The following is a 17359-nucleotide window of genomic DNA, read 5'->3' on the forward strand; positions in this document are numbered from 1 at the left end:
GTCCTTATCCGAGAAGACTTGGTTCTACCAACCTAGCCCTGGGTTAGAAGCGGATCAAACCAGTGCCAATGTAGTTAGCTGTTGTTACAGCGCCCCTGCCTCACCCCTCGGCCACTTGATTTGAATGAAATCTGTATCTAAGATAAATATTTACAAAACTAAAAAAAAAAAAAAAATACAGTAGAAATGACTCACCATCAGCACTGGATCCACCTCCATTCATCAGTTTTTTATTCCTATCAATTTTCTTTACATTCTTTCCTTTATCATTTGTCTTCCTCGACTTTTCTGGTTTCTCAGGCGATGTCTGTGACGTCTGCTTACGTTTTTGAGCACTTCCTTGCCTTGAATTCCTCCTGGAGTTGCCAGTGAATGATAGATCTGATTCTGATTCAACCAAACTGGATCGTTTACTCCCTCTTGTGTTCCGTGATGTTCTTGCCGGTGTCTCGTCATCACTGGAATCTGCTGTGGCAGAGGACAATTTTTTGGATAGATTTCTCGGTGTTCGTCTGCTTGGCTGTGGAGTTTCTTCGTCTGCAGATTTTTCAGAGCCGGTAGATTCGCGACGGCGTAATCTTGCAGCAGCACGGGCACTACGAGAACTGTGCGAGAAACTGCTGTCAGAGTCACTACCAGCCTCCACTTGGCTCAGTACACGTAAATTGAATGCCTTTGGTTTGCTTTTACCTAAAAACAATTCAGTTAAAAACGTATCAATCAATCGATCGATCAATCAATCAATCAAGGAACCGTTTAATGTATATGGTACCAATCCAACAGTTGTTGCTTGTGGTGCCATTCAAAAAAGCAATAATAAAAAAAGGTTTGTCTTGAGTAGTGAAGGTGAATGTTTAATGCTCAAAGGAAGTTTACTCCCGGCAGTGCTGAAAGCCTGCTGGGGCCAGATTTATCAAGCTAGAAATCAGCTTAACTTTGTCTTAAATCCATTTTCTTGCTTAAGTCAGATTTTATCAATATTGTTTAGCTTAAAATTAGGAAGATCAGCTTAAGATATTTGCATAGGGACATCTTAACTTTTTTAACTTAAGTCATTTGCTAAGATGAAATTGATAAATCCCGGGCCTGATCTCCCCAGCTATGTTTGCTCATTAGGATGTCTACGAGCACTTGTTGGCTAGATCTTAGGTCTTGCCTTCTATCTTTGATGTTTAGTAAGTCAGAGATATATCTGGGAGTAAAACGATATAGGCAGCAGAAACTAGCAGCACGGTCTTAAATTGCCCGGCGGTGTTACATTACGTTTTTAAACAACTGACCAATCAGAAGAGGGACAGGAATATGTGCATGTCTAACAAGCTCATGTGTTGTTTCACACACACCTGCGTATATTTAAGCGGGGCTTAGTGGAAAGGTCCATTAATAAACAACCATTTCACAAACTCACCTTTAGACTGTGCTTTCCCTTTAGGTTGCGGTTGTGGTGTTTTTTTCTGTTTTCCTCGGCACTCCGAACAATTCCAGTCTCCCTTTGGAACCTTGCTCAATGGCGGGTCTAAGCACTCAAGGTGGAATGCTAATGGACAACTGTCACAGCAAATCAATTCACCTCCATGATGACAGCTACTACAAAGATCTTCGTGATCTGACACTTCATCACTAGAATTAAAAAATTATCCCATGTTAGGGAGTCTACATTTGGTAGGAGTTATTTGGGAAGTAGTTGATGTTTTTACATTCATTATTCTTTATGGAAATGGCAGAAATTACCTTGATGAATTTAATGACACAAGTAATATAATGTGAATGGGAAATTGGAATCTCTGTGGAACGAGATAAGAAACAGTATTGGAATGGGTAATGGGAATGAGAAGGGAAACAGTGAAGGAATGATACTGAAGAAATTAATCAGGAATGATAGGTTGAAATCTGTGCAATGAAAGAGTGTGGAAATGGAAGAGGTTAAGTAGCATGGGAAAGAACGGAATCGGTGTGGGAAAAAGAGAAGGGAAATAGTGAATGAAGGAATGATACCGAAGAAATTCATCAGGAATAATAGATTGCAATCTGTGCAATGAAAGAAAAATAGTAGGGTGGGACAGAAAGGAATATGTGTGGGAATGGAAGGTGGAATTGAGTAGGAATGGGAGATAGGAATCCGTATTGGAATAAGAGAGAACTATATGGTGTGAAATAGAGATGATGATAAGGTTAACACTATAATAAGTCTTACAAAGTCAAATTTACCAAAGTTAATATACCAGTTCAGTGTTAACATTCAAAAGTGGAAGTGAGTATACAAAACAAAGGTAGGATTTTTACAGGAACATAGGAAATTAATCCATTTACATGGATATACACAAGTTACTGTTGATTATACGCCAGTTCATATTGTATGCAGAACGATGGATGATCATTTATTAGATCACATCGCTGCAATACTACGTGGATACATCGTGCAGAGCATGCAATATCGAAAATTTAAGCTTTACCCATTGGCTAGGCATTCGGAGCAAACCCATTCGGCCGTCACTGAATCGGACGCCATATCAAGGCATTCGGAATGGTAGGCTGACGGGCAGTTATCACAATAAATTAGCTTTCCCCCGTGCCCGCAGTCACGACAGACGGCATCATGCCAACCATCCTCTTTGAAGATGATTTCACTGTCACTGAAAGAGTACAAGATGAAGCAGAGATAACAATAGAAAATCAACAGCATTTTTACAGTGAATACATTTTTAGAAGGTTCCATATTCTCGTAGGAGTAAACTGGCATGTATAACCACGTATGAAACATCTACACTATAAACAACCATAAGCACACATAGTAACAATAACAAAACGAATAAACAACAGCTTGTTTAAATACAATACAGTAGTAAACAATCATAAAATTATCATAATCAAATATGATACAATTCTATTTTCAATATTCCATCCATCACTAGGGTATACAACCAGAATTTTAAATTTAAAGAGGTTACCAATTTTATGTAATTTGAGAACTGATTTAGCCCAGTTACATAATATGCTATTTGTGGTGAGACCTGAATTACAAATCTCATGCACATACATAACGTAGACACACTCAACTAGATTTATGATGATGTCGCAGGTGCATTGCTCCATTTCTGTACATACCTGTCTTCTGCAACTACTTCAGCAGTTGTTGCCTCTTCCTGTTCCTTCTCCTCCTCTTCTTCCTCCTCCTCACTCTCTTCTTCCTCATCATCTTCTTCCTCCTCTTCACTTTCCTCCTCACTCTCTTCTTCCTCCCCATCATCACTATCCTCCTCTTCTTCCTCCTCCTCCTCCTCTTCTTCGCTCTCCTCCATTTCCTTTTCTGACCTACTTTCTACAGTAGATCTGCGTCTTCGTGGGCTTCTTAGAACTTCTTTTGGAATGCAATCTTTACAGTACCAGTCACCTTTTGGTACATTCTATAATTAGAAAAACAAAGCAGTGTCAAGAATTTAAGATGTGTTTGTAGGTAAAACTATTCTTAATGAATATGTTCAAATACCTATATCATATATTGAGGCTAAATACTGTAAGTCTACAGTATATTGCCCCTGACATCCTATATCTGATAAAATTATTTTTCTACCTTCAATTTAAAATAATCATATAGAGACCACAATTTTTATATTAAGAGCAAAGTTGAGAATGTGTTTGGGTGTGATTCAGGCTCTTAACCTTGAGTTCTGAGGTTTGAAACCCTTGCTGCGCATGTCATTTTGTCCTTGGATAAGGGGCTTCACCTCAGCACTCTCTCTCCACCCAAGAATATACAGTAAGTTGATACCTAGTATGACCATAATATGCCATTGTGCTAATTACTAGCTGCAATATAATGGAATTATCCCCAGGAAGCTGAGCGTTCCTGAGAGGCAGAGGCGTATCTAGAAGTCTTGATAAGGGGAAGGGGAAATCTGATTGGGGGCGTGAAGTGGGCTCGATGATTACTTGAGGGGACGCTAGGTCGCAAAAGAAAGTGAGCGCGATTTTTTTGGGAGAAGGCACCCGTACACACCCCCTAGATATACCACTATTTAGAAGCCTTGCTTGGCATCATGCACTGTATCAAAACTGGCATTACCTTAAGTGGCGGTTTCAAGCAGTACATGTGATGTCCCCTATCGCAGCCATCACACAGCAACATTTGTTCCGCGTTGCCTTTGCGCCTACAGATTCGGCAACGAGTGTTCAGGATAGACTTGGACCAGATGATCGAACGCTCTAGAGTCGACATGTGCAAGAAAACCTGCGAGAAGCTTGTGGAAAGCATGAGGGACTCTTCCCAACATTCCCTAGTAGTCTTCTTTGGCTTGTCATCTATCAACAAAAAATAATCAACATAAATAGACAGATACATGAAAAAACATGCACTATGTGATACCTCCTCTTCTCCAGGTTAGATGTCTTAATTTTGCAACTATTATTTACTGACATGTTCTTAGACAACCAAATTCCTGTAAGGTTTACCATAATTGTAAACAAAACATTTTATGATGTTTTAATACTTCCCCCACACTTACCATCCTCCTCTTGTTCTTTCCTCTGTTGCTCTCTCTCTTCTTGAAGTTTCTTAGCTCTTCTTGTTGCTGAATATCCTCCTCTAGAGGGCGGTTCAGTAAAACCTGAAATATTGATATGAATTAACCATTATCCACCACAAACAAGTTTTAGTAAGCCAATTTAAGGGGTTATATATTGAAAAAAAGCAATTAACATGAGATTTGTATTCTAATGCTTTACAACAAGCAATTAGAATATTATCCAGCAGGGTTGTAGGTTTAGAAATCTAAGATGGGTGACACATTTTATGAGTGGGTGATCATATTGGTAAACTCTAAATAATATGAATGGATTTTAAGGAAAGGGGTGAATAATGGTTGGTAGCCATGGAATTAGGTTAAACTGGGTGGAAATATTCACGATCCCACCCATCTCCAGCCGTCATAACTACATCCCTGATGCTGGTAAAGAATTCAAGAACAACTTTGATTTACATAAGCTGGCTTTATGGAGACGAATCCTTGTAATTCCTTGTTACAAATACTGTAGTCATTTTGTCATGCTTACAAAATACATAATACAGTCTACACACAATTTAATGAAACATTTTACTTCCAAAAAATACGAAATGTCTTGGATGAGGACAATTTACAATATATATACTTGCCTAGTGGCTGCATCAGGTACTTCGGTTCAACACCCTGGGAGATTTGAAGGAGTGCGCAAGCAAGATCTCGGACCACCTGGTCATTGTCAAAGATCACAGGTGTACTGCACCTGGTAGAGCAGGCAGCTGGAGTACTTTCACCATTTACTGGGGTGCCTTCAGCTTGTTTCAACTCGGTTACTCTAAAGAGAAAGTCAGGAGATATACTTGTATGGTTATTTGATACTCGACCAGAATTTTCAAATCAAATGGAGACGGGGAAGAAATTGGGTACAACAGCAAATTTTAAGCTTCTCTAGGATAATTTTGAAATGTTGACTATTAGAACAGATAAAGAATGTGTAATACAGTAGTTCTTCCAAACGCTATTGCATGTTAACATTTGGTTACATTGTCATTGTGTGGGACCTTTACAGCATCCAATGGGAAGGGCAGGGTTTATGAGAATTGTTTTGGCAGTACTAAAACAACCATTACATAATAACTACATACCTATCTTTGCATTTATTTGCAGTGTTTTTCTTTTCCTCAGGGAACGATAAGTCAGCGGATGACATGTTTAGAAAATCGATATCAAGTTTAGATTTACTCCAATCTGGACCCCATGAGATCTCTTTGCATTGTTTATCGTACGAGCCATGACTTATACTGTCTGCCCATACCTGTCTATTTTCCACCTGAAGATAAACATTGAAATAGTAAAATTGGATAAGAGACACCTAGTTACAGTTACCATATCTTTTACTTATAGATGGATTAGACACTTAAGGGGCAAGATTGTCTAATTTATAAGGTTTCTGTGCTGTAAGTATGTCAGTGCGCTGAATGAAATAGTAAAAAATTATAACTGACCAAAAAAAGCATGATGACTTACCCTACAATAGCCTAGGCCTCCTTGCCATATCCTATCCTCAAGCTCCAATAACTGCTCTCGTAGGCCAAGTTCCAACGATTCTGCACCATCAGCATTGACAGACATCAACCCTTTCTTCCCACCTGCAAGCTTAACAACTACCTGCTGCATCTTTGGTCCCTTTTGTTCCTCGTAACTTGTCTCCATATTATCAGAGTTCGAGCTCATGACCTCGGTCATTGGGAAATCTTTTAATCTATCAACAATGTGACCCATCTCTCGTTGGAGAGATCGTCTCAAAGTTCCTTCTCTATAACCACGAGGGTTTAATGATTCTATGAGTGCATGGATTTCTTCCTGCTGGCTGTAAAACGACCAGCATGACTGTGACATCTTTGTCACAGAGATGTCTTGGGTTACAGGTTTTTTAACATCCTCCACAATCCCATTCATAATTAGTTCCTTTGAATCAACATCATTTTGTGTTTCTTCGGTTTCATTTATATTTGCATGTCCATTTAATTCAATGTTCTCTTTGTCACTGGCGGTAGAATTATCATGTTCAAGAGTATCCATATCCTTGTCTTCAGATTCCAATTCATTTAGGGTACTCTCCTGAAAAGGGTTGCCCTTTGGACTTCGCTCTACTGGTTGCAAGTCTAAAAGATTCAAATTTTCTGTTTCAACAAATATTCCCGAGATGGAACGGAAGACCCAAAAGCGACGAAACACACGATCAAGGCCAATCGGACTGACACTGTACTTGGTAGAGTGTGTAAACACTTCATCCCTTAAATTTTTGTCTTTTTGAATAAATTCCTCTTTTTTCAATGTATCTTCTTCATCCTCTTGTTTTCTTTGTACTTCTAATTCTTCTTTAATTGCAGTAATTTCTGGCTCTAAACTATTATCTAAATCTGGAGTTTCCTCTACTGACTTGTCCTTCTGCAGTTTGAGACTTGCTAATGGTTGGTCTTCATCTTCACTGTCGTCTTCAGCCCCACTCTGATGCTTCTCGTCTTGTTTCAATGTGTTAATCTGAGTCAACTGTTTCTGTTCCCGCAACAACTTCTGCTTCTCCCTAAGCATGACTCTGGCTTCTTGTCTTTTGCGAAATCTACAAGAATTTTAATGAGAAAAAGTATGTAAATAGTAATTCAGAACTGAATAGATGAAATACATTTGGAATAAATCATATATTATAATTGCCAGCAATCAAGAAATTGTTTCCAAACCAACTCAGAGCACTAACTACATTATACCACATAGTTTTTAAAAGGTTTTTATTTAAAATGTCCCAATAGACTTTTAGCTTATCTGGTGTGCAACTTCCTATAAGGATACAACTTCCCCAAGTCTTTGAGGGCTAGAGGATATCAATATGTAGACTTAATATACTATATGTTGAATTACTACTGTACAAAAAATTAACAAACAATGGTCAAATGGTACCTGAGGGAGGAAACTTCCTGCTCACGTTTCTTCTCAAGACGCTGCATTTCTTTCCATTCTTTTCGTTTCTCCTGCCACGTCTCATAGCTCTCCTCAATGATATCTCTAATGGTCACATACGTAATCAGCTGGTGGCAGAGTGTTGTCAAAATTTTCAGCTTTTCCTCTAATAAAAGAATTTATATGTAAATTATACTTTCTATGGATAAGAATTAAATGTAATATAAATATTTCAATAATTCATACATTTAACAATTAACAGTAATTTTGAATGGAGGCATGAAATAATAATAAAAAAATAAACAATTTATTATGCACCATCTGTACACTGCAGTACCACATACCTGGATTAAGATCATATAAATTTCCATGAGTTAGTGTTCTCAGAATTCCTGGTTCCTGCATTCTGAACTCTAAGCCGGGGTCATCATGTGGTATATATCCTCCACGCTGCTGGTACCTCCACTTGAGGTTGGCAGGTCGAGTTCTTGCCCCTGATACCAACAGGTGAAGTCGAAGCACTTCAGAACAAGTCGTTGGTTCTATTGGCAACATCCTGAGTGTGGCACCTGAAATTACATAATAATAACAATATGTAAATGTTATGTTAACATAATAAACATTAAATAATGATGTTGACTGAAATCACTGCCCATTGCTTGTAATGCCAGAGCATCTAATATAGGTTGGAGAGTGGAGTTCTTCGTTGACATTAATCCTTTCATTTTTGCCGGGATTTAACCGTAAACCTGATTGAAAGTCGTTATACAATACACCAAGTCTAAGTTTATAAAGCAGTTAAGAATCTTGGAGTATTGACATGGGGTGGGCAGACAGGAGCAGGATGGGAAAGTTATGGGGTACTAGCGAAGGCAATAAGATGATTTTAATTCTTAATAATCAAGTTTCCAGTGTGGAATGCACCCATGTCCCCTGAATATAACACTGCTTAGATGAAAATGCAAAAACATAATAATGATTGTCATTACCATGATGTATGAGAGGCCAAGACTGTGCAGCCGTGCTGGCAGCAGTTAGTTCTGCGTAAGTAGGGTCAACATCGTCATCTAGACTCTCAGCCAAGTCGGCTGATGGTGCCTCCATTCCTTGCTCCTTCAGATCAATCTTCTCATCCTCCTCTTCATCTTCCTGCATCTTGAAGATAGCCCTCAGTAAAAATTTGACAAGATCATACAATGCACCATCAACAGCTTTATCCAATACAGCCTGTTCTAACATGTCTATTCAACAAAAAGCGTAAAATATTGCAATACCATTACTCAATGTCCAGGGATGAAAGTGTGTGGCTGGCCCAGTAGTAAATGAATGGGTTTAGGGAGCACCGTTAGAAAAACATGCCAGTGCATATCTAAATTTGCATCTTTGGGCAAGTTATTTAACACTGCATCATCCTCCGGCTTAAACATTAAGATGTTGGACCAGTGCACATTACTGATCTGTGCATTAAACAGAAATTAATAGATGGTCTCTGAGTTTACTGATCAATGTATCTGCTGCCATTATGTTTTGCATAGTATTAAGCCCTGTCCAAGCATGTGACATGAATAAATATGGTCATGATGACATCACATGTGACCATATATAGGCACATCTTGACTATATATGGGCATACAACATTTTTTGTCAAATAACATTTGATAGTCGTCTGGACAGGGCTTCAGTGAAAACAACTGTAGCTTACAAATGTTAGTGATATATGGTATACTTGGATAATGTATATAATTATATAAATTTATTGTTTTGTAAATTAAATGTAACCAATCAGAAAATAGCTTTTAACATGGATGCCAAGTCGATCAATAGCTTACGTAAATTGACACCATCTGGGTATTCTTCAGTGACAGCAAGCTCCTCACTAAATACATACAAAAATTCTAGCAGCATTAAAACATCTCCAAACAGATGATCAGGAATTTGACTTTTAACAGCTACAGGCTGGGGTAGCTCCTTAAAATGACAAGAAACCATATCATTAGGATTAAGTACTTGCTATTTTACTGCCATCAACCTACAAATTCACTTTGGTATGTTACCTTTAGATCATCTAATTCTAAATCATCCCTTGGCCTGCTCCATTCCTTAAAGATCTCCTCCCTCTGTCGTCTCTCTTCTTTCTTCTGCTCACGTTCCTATAAAATAGTAAATATATTGGTGGCAACTGAATTACTAATGTGTATTTGTAAACAAGTGCATACATGTTTTGAACACTGAAACATAAATTGTCACTGTTGGGCGATGACAAGTCACCCATGATGCAAGCCATTTTGATGCTTGGTATGTCACCCATGATGTCTCACAGTGAGCCAATATCCTTGACAGTGAGCTTATGATTGTTCAGGCAGCTAGCTTAGGCACAATAAGACATTTTATTTTATTTTATATATTTTTTTATTTTATTTTTATTTATCATACAAAATCTACTTACTCTTTCTCGTTCTATTTTCTTCTTTTCTCTCGTTTCTTCTAATACCTTCTTCATTTCTTCTTTCTTCACTGCTTTTTCTTCAGCTCTCTGTTTCTTGATGGCTTCTCTCATTGCTGATTTAATTGCTAGTTGCTGTTCTTTCATCTTCATTTTGTCAATCCTCATCTTCTCTTTCAATGCTGCTCTTTCTTCTGCTGTTAAATTTACCTTCTTTTCGGGTGGTGTTTCAATTGGTTTCTCTTTTTTGCTTTTCTTTTTTCTTTTACCTTTTTAAAAGTAGAACAAGATAAAAAGCATAAATAATGGCGCTTTCTGGCATGTCAATAAAAATTATACAACTGACCAATCAGGACAATGTCAGAAATTTGCGCATGTCCCACAAATGCATGTGTGTGCATGCTTTCACACTTACATTATAGTTGGACTCAGCAACAATATCTAAGGTACAGGGCTTAGCTGAAAGGTTCATATTGTTCCTATATTTTTTCAAGTAAAGCAATAGATTCACTGGCAGTGAACTTTTATAGTAAAAACTTGGTAATTTAGCGAAAACTTAATTCTTTTAACCTATCTTTTTCATTGTAGAAGCATGTGGCACAGCGTGTAAGACTTTGGACTTTTAATCAAAAGGTCGGGGTTCGAGACCGATGCTCGAAACACTGCTTGTGCCCTTGGGCAAGACACTTTATCTGCATTTGCCTCTCTTCACCCAGGAGTAAAAATGGGTACCTGGTAGAAGGCAAAGGATTCAGAATGAAAGTAGTAGTGCTGATTATTAGGGAGTGGAGGTTGCAAATTGTGTACGATTGATTCTGTACCCAATGACTAGGGGAAAAAAGCGCTTTGAGCAGTTTCTAGATATGTGCGCTATATAAATCCTATCAAAAAAAAAAAAAAAAATGTGTATACGAGACAGTTACTGAAAAAAAAAAAAAAAAAAAAAAAATTGAAATTATTACCATGATGGATATTATGACCAATTCCATGGTATAGAAAAACAGAATTATCTTTATTAATAATTTAAAGTAGTATTAATAAATTTTATTTGGGATTCACTAAAAAACATTTAGAGGCAAAGATTGCTTTACCTTCTGGGGTCTTCTTAGCTGGTTTTGGACTTAATGATTTCTTCTTGCTCACTGAATTATTCCCGCTAACATTCTTGCTTCCTGCCGGAGCCTTCTTGGCCATTGTGAACTTAAAATCTGGTAGTGGTCCAGAGAAGAACGAACTAAATTGCCTTTCATGTAATTTAAACTTCTGCATGTACTTCGGCTGAAGAAACCAATAAAAAATATTAGAGAAACAAGTTGCAAGGCAAAAAGTATAATTACCATTGATATTAGGTAGTAGGTATTACTATACCTCTTAAGTAGTAACAACATTTTATTGGTCAATTCTACCTGGTAAGCGGTGGGGTAGTTTCTACTACTTTCCTTCATATGCCAAATTTACACATACGCATGGTATAAAGTACTAAAAAGGAAATTTTAAGAAAAAAAATGTCAGCGTGCTTTATGAATTAAAAAAAAAAAAATACGAAAACCGATTATTTTCGGTCATTTTTTCAGCATTTCCGGGTTGAATTAGATGTTTTTTGGCATATAAAAAATCAGAAGCGGGCCAAAAACCAGGGTTGGGTAATGACGCTAAACAAGTATATTTTTTTTGGCCTTATTATCAACAACTTAACCACAATCCTGGCTAGGCCAGGCCCATTACTTTCTCTCTGATTGGACCATACAGCCTAGGCCTAGCGTCACGAAAGACAGAACTGCCAACGTGTATGGATTTTTGTACTACTTTTGGGGGCTATTACATTTAATTCATACTTATATTTGAATAGCAAATACGACACTGAAAACATAGTGATTTCAATGTGGTTTAATATACATAATAAACTTGTAAGTATTTTGAACATGAAGGTAATTTGCCCTAAAAAATGACTCAAAAATAATGGTGGTATATGTTTTATTGTGCACGGCTTACATTTTTTATATAACCGAAAAAACAAACATTTCTTGCACAATTTACATGTCCACCAATAACTATGGGACACACTGTATACCAGCCGTGTAGCACCGTTTAGGAGCCCATTTGTTTACAAACATACCAACATCTCACACACACATTTCACATCTGTATCATCCCAATAGTTCCACTGTGACCTAAGGTCACAAAGGAACTAATAATAAGTGAGGAAAACATTTTTTTTATTTTTTACTGAAAGCCTATCCTTTAAACATTGTGGAGCGCATTGGTAGGGATGGGGGAAGTGAACTCCAGTCACTTGCTCATTCTGCAAATATATGGGCAGAAGATAATCTTATGGTTGTTAATGTAAAAGAAACGTTTGAAATGCATATCAGTTGTAAAAAGAATAAAACCGTTTCGACCCATTGTTATTAAATGACAAGTTGATCGAATGTGTTCAACAAACAAAATTATTAGGTTACCATTTCTAATGACCTCTCTTGGAATGCTCAAGTTGACAAAATGTTTAAAGGAGCAAATAAAATGATTATTTTTTCTTAGACAAATGCGTAGAGCCGGCTTTTTGTAATGAATTGCTTCAGTTTTATATTAGTATTGTCCGACCTCTTGTTAAATACACAGTCTCTGTTTGGAGCATGTGTATTAACAAAGAACAGATTAAATTTCTTGAATCTGTTTAACGTTGAGCATTGAAGATGATTTGTCTTTTTCTCAGTTATGAGAAATCCCTTGCTTTTCTGGGCATCCCAACTCCAGGATTGAACCAAAGAACTTGGGATTGAAAGGAATGCACCCTGACAACCAAATTGCATCTCCAACTATTACATATGACATACCTTTACAGTCCAGTGGGAGGCAGTGATCTCACAATGCTGTCTCAGATAGAGTTTATTCTTGTCTCTGGTATAAAGACCTTTCCGACGACTAGTAAAAGAACATAATGTAAAATCAATGAATAGATGATCCGATAAAGTAGAATACAGGTCTCTCTCAGGTTAAAGACCAACTTTGGGACCAGCATTTCCATGGTCTTTAGCAGCTAATTAGAATAATGTAGATAAAAGACATTTGTTAATTTGGGACCACAGAAAAGTGGTCTTGAATTGGAGGTTGTCTTGTATACACCTTGAGAGATGTAAAGGAAGGAGTGAATGTTTAGGAATAATGGAATGAGCATAAATAATGAACTGATTTACGGGACGAATGGATGTATAGGTATTGGTGTAATGGACATAAAGTGAGAGATGGATGTAATGGACAGATGTATGTATTGCATATAAATGATAGAATGGGGATAAAGTAGGAATGCGAGAAATGGATGTATGGGGATAGTGGAATGAACATAAAGTGAGGGATGGATGTGAGAAAATAATGAAATATCACTGTATAGCTAGATTAAGATAAACTGAATATATCCTGGGTACAAACATAAGTACTTTTAAGCAAGTTGTAACTAAGACCTCGTTCTTACCTTATATGACTGCATTTGACATCAAACTGGACTAAATTTCCTTTAGTTGGAACAACACTGTACACATACACCTTGGGGTCAAGTATTTCTCTTTTTTGTGCTTTTGGCTTTAAACTACAAAAGCAAAATAAAGACAACATATTATTTGTGCAGGTATGCAATATAGTGACAACAGTTACTAACTGAATATAACATAGAGTTACAGTCCTATGTGCTTGCATCATATTTTATGTTATTTGTAGAAGTGGTTTGGCACAGCAGGAACGGTTTGTTTTTACTCAACCTTGAGGATGGGTTCAATCCCTTGCTGTGCATTTCGCTTATGTGATTGAGCAGGCCTTGAATTTTACCGCGGCCATTGCCGACGGTGCCCTCCCAGTTCGCCTTGGTGCCCCTGAAAATGAAGCACGACGACGGGTGACTACTTGCCTGCCCTTTTGAAGCCTTAGCCTCAGTGCCCTCACGTTTGACACGTAAAATACATCTAAGTAAGAACGTTTAAATCTTGAAAGAAAACACGAATGTCAAAAACATAGGTCACCTAAGCTAGCCTAGAATTTCCATGTGTGTTGATAAACTGTTTTTGCGGTTACCGTTGTGTGCGCATGCGTCTTACTCTAGCAGTTATTGCAATATTAACATGGGCTCATTCGACTGGTTCATTTCATTGGAACGAATTTTCATTGAGTATTATTTTCATTTGACTGGTTCGTTAAATAGACTTTGTTGACAACGAAAATTAACGTAAACCAGAGTGCGTTAATCAGCGTTAAGTTATCCATGTGACCAAAGAGAAACATGGCCGATTGGTAATTTTTTTATTAACAACATTTGCGTTAATATAACTTAGATTAAATTTCATAAAATAAACATTATAATATTTACCCACATGGAGTCAAAAAATTATTGTAGGCAAACAGAATGAAAATAACTGGAGGAAAATATTTTTTTTTAACGAAAAACCCATACTACCACAAGTTAAAGCAGTCTTGATTACGCAACGTGTATCGCGGTAACTATACAGCCATTTAGTTTTGTCGAGTATTTACAAGTTTTCTATTCGACTGGTCGTCTTCGTTGAGTAGGATGTTATTACCGCTGCGCAGGTTGGCGTGATTTAACGAAGAACGGCCAGTCGAATACGGCCTTTGTATAGTTGTAAACATGTGCTTGCTGCACAGCTAATCTTATGTCATCGCAGCTTTCCCGGCCAGTTTAGAGTTGTGGCTTCCTCTCCGATGATGACAGACTGAGCAACAACGCAAAGATATCGAACTTCTTGAAATTTGACTGTTTTGTACGATCGCCGAACACCGCAGTATATTCCAACATTGAATCGATAATTAATAGTTAATACTCTAAACAGAGTGATATTACATTGACAACTATGGCTTGGCTAGGCCTATCCTGGCTACGACGAATCAAGGCACTCGCGAGAAATTAGTACTGAGGCTAAATCAAATTTTGCCTTGGGTGCCTTTCAAAATCATGTCATACCGGAGGCCATTTGGCCTTGCCCATAAAATCCCCGAATTCGAGGCCTGATTGAGCAAAGGCACTTTATCTGCATTGCTTCTCTCCACTCAGGAGTATAAGGGGGTACCTGGTAGGGTTAAAATGCACTGATTAGCTGCAGTAACGTCATGGAATACTACTGCCCCGAGGAGCTGAGTTGGTGTTCCATAGGAGTTTAATCCAATGACCGGGGTAATGCTAATGTGAAGTACATAGAGGATCATAATGCTCTATATAAGTCTACCATTATTATTATTATATTAATATTTTTATTTTTGATAAAAATGTAAGAGGTCTTCCTGAGATTCTTCCTTTCAGTGCATGTTTTCGTACCTTAATTTGTCTTGTGAATCGTCTTCGATCACCACTACATCATCCTCATCATCGTCCTCGGTCAGGTCAATTACAACATTTTCCTTAGATGCTCCATTAGCACTTGGTGCAATAACTTCAACTATACGGCATGTTTCACTAAAACAAAGACAAAAATTGTTAATAATAATAAATTACATTTATATAGCGCATATTGCACAGTGCCTCTATGCACTTAACATCTTGAAGTTAAGACGTAAATTTCAAACATCACAGGGCATGAATAGCAGCAAAAGTACAATAGTAGTTGGTAAAATTTACAGATGCATACCAATGTCTAAATAGGTGTTGAGAGCAGCTTAGCTCCTTTGGCTTTACATGCGCTGAACTGTAGAAAATTAGTATGGATGTAAATGAAAGTATGATGTACTTGTTGGTTGAGATAGATGCAAAGGTATCCAGGTGTTTAGTGAATGATTGCAGCATAAATTAAGGAGATGTAAATGTATGTATAGGGATGGTGGAATGGACATTTAATAAGGAAATGATGAAATAAAAGATAGATGTATGATATAAGGGATAGACATGAAAGTTTGAAATGAAGATGTATAGAAACAGTGAAATGAACACAGATAAAAAGTGAAAGATGGAAAGAAGGGGAAGGATGGAAGTTAGGTAGGAACGAAGGAAAATGAAAATGAATGGAAGGCTCAAGAGTCAAAAAGGGAATTTGTCAAAAGATACCTCAAATGTAAAAGTTTGCAATCAATGTGTTTAAAATTTAATGTTAATATTCTTGATGCACATAACATATATCTTACCATGTGCTTCCTTTCTTCACCTCTACAATTTCACCAACGTAGAAGCGGTCACGGCTAAACACAAACACATCATCACACATATCGACTAACCGACCTCGACGAGTTAGTGAAGCAATGAATAGTATCGGTGCTTCGAGGTAGCTTGGGAAACTTGCAAGGTGTTTTTTAGCCTTTTCCTCACTCTCTACTGCTTCTTGATACGTTAAATTTGGCCTTCCTGTGAGCCCGCACGACCATACTAAACTGTTGCACAGGATTGTTCTCTGAAAAAACTCACTACACAAAGGAAATGAGATAGAAATACTTGTCTTTAGTTCACTTCAATAGACTTTGTGGTTTACAGCAAACGAAAAATGGCGCACTTCGAAGGGGTCATTTATGATTGGTTGTGTCATGAATAATACCAAGTCAACAAACTAACAACATTTAACAAGTTGTTGTCTTGTATAAAACGTGATACTTACTCGTATTCTCTAAATATTTCATTCGTTAATGGGCACCAAAATACTTCCTCGTCGGGATCTAAATCGACAGGAGGCTTCTCCGGAATAAACTCTTTTCTTCGTAGCAGCGGCATCGCTGTGTGAAATAAAGGACACAACCCGGTTGATGTGTGGTGTACGTGAACAATGAACAAGATACCACTCACTGGTTGTTGTGTTGAAAGATCAATTTTACAACAAAGTTTGATGAAATTATACTAATTACCAAGTCCCCTTCAGCTTAAAGTATCCATGACCCTGGCCCAACACAGATTTAAGAAAAAATATGAGAATTTTATTATAAAAATAAACAAATACTACCTGCCACAGTTCGTTGCGTGTCGATTTCGAAGAACGATTCTTGAAAATCAGTCAGAGATTTAATATGCAAGACTGGAGCGCGCGCTCGGGTCTCCGTAGGAAATTGTGAGGTAGGGCAAATTTGTATCGAAAATTCTCGATAACCATAATTATGAGACACATGAAATTAAGTCAGCATCTTCCTAATACTTATTTCTACAAACAAATGAAAAAGTAATTAACAATCAAGCACATGGTATTTATATTGGATGTTATATAAGGGGTGTTTTACGAATTGGCTGTAGATTCTGCAATGAGTAGGCGGGATTTTCCGTCAGAATTAAGTTTGGTGATTGGTCAGCTTCATCGATTTGATGATGAATATTTAGTACATTACATAGCGCCACCAACGTTACCATTAAAATTTATACTTCTTATTTAACATTATCATGTGAAAAAGAATTGAGTTGAAAAGGATGAACTGTCAGCTAATAATATAATGCCTGTGTATAAAACAGAATATAAAATTGATAAATATTTGAAAATTGCGCTTACTTTATAGG

At 37.4% G+C, this 17359-nt stretch overlaps 1 protein-coding gene across 2 annotated transcripts in view; it reads right to left on the reverse strand.

Annotated features, from left to right (window-relative positions):
• LOC117123947 (bromodomain adjacent to zinc finger domain protein 1A-like) overlaps positions 1-17058 on the reverse strand; it is a 21376-nt gene extending 4318 nt beyond the window's left edge. Inside the window, exons 1-22 of one of the 2 annotated variants that reach the window (XM_033270044.1) lie at positions 16818-17055; positions 16479-16595; positions 16015-16290; positions 15215-15352; positions 13367-13480; positions 12732-12819; positions 10989-11175; positions 9901-10166; positions 9509-9604; positions 9284-9422; positions 8444-8695; positions 7799-8023; positions 7455-7620; positions 6024-7119; positions 5642-5826; positions 5150-5331; positions 4503-4604; positions 4064-4299; positions 3106-3404; positions 2454-2633; positions 1409-1620; positions 196-690 (exon numbers count right to left, since the gene is read on the reverse strand). In XM_033270044.1, coding sequence (XP_033125935.1) covers positions 196-690; positions 1409-1620; positions 2454-2633; positions 3106-3404; positions 4064-4299; positions 4503-4604; positions 5150-5331; positions 5642-5826; positions 6024-7119; positions 7455-7620; positions 7799-8023; positions 8444-8695; positions 9284-9422; positions 9509-9604; positions 9901-10166; positions 10989-11175; positions 12732-12819; positions 13367-13480; positions 15215-15352; positions 16015-16290; positions 16479-16591 — 5047 coding nt within the window. In that variant the 5' untranslated portion in view covers positions 16592-16595; positions 16818-17055. Of the gene's footprint in view, positions 1-195; positions 691-1408; positions 1621-2453; positions 2634-3105; positions 3405-4063; positions 4300-4502; positions 4605-5149; positions 5332-5641; positions 5827-6023; positions 7120-7454; positions 7621-7798; positions 8024-8443; positions 8696-9283; positions 9423-9508; positions 9605-9900; positions 10167-10988; positions 11176-12731; positions 12820-13366; positions 13481-15214; positions 15353-16014; positions 16291-16478; positions 16596-16817 lie in introns of both variants that reach the window. The other variant, XM_033270045.1, reaches the window with a different exon arrangement.
• Positions 17059-17359: the final 301 nt, after the last annotated feature.

Source organism: Anneissia japonica, unplaced genomic scaffold (genome assembly GCF_011630105.1).
Source record: "Anneissia japonica isolate Jap-2015-1 unplaced genomic scaffold, ASM1163010v1 scaffold287736_len1891122_cov214, whole genome shotgun sequence".
NCBI lineage: Eukaryota > Metazoa > Echinodermata > Crinoidea > Comatulida > Comatulidae > Anneissia > Anneissia japonica.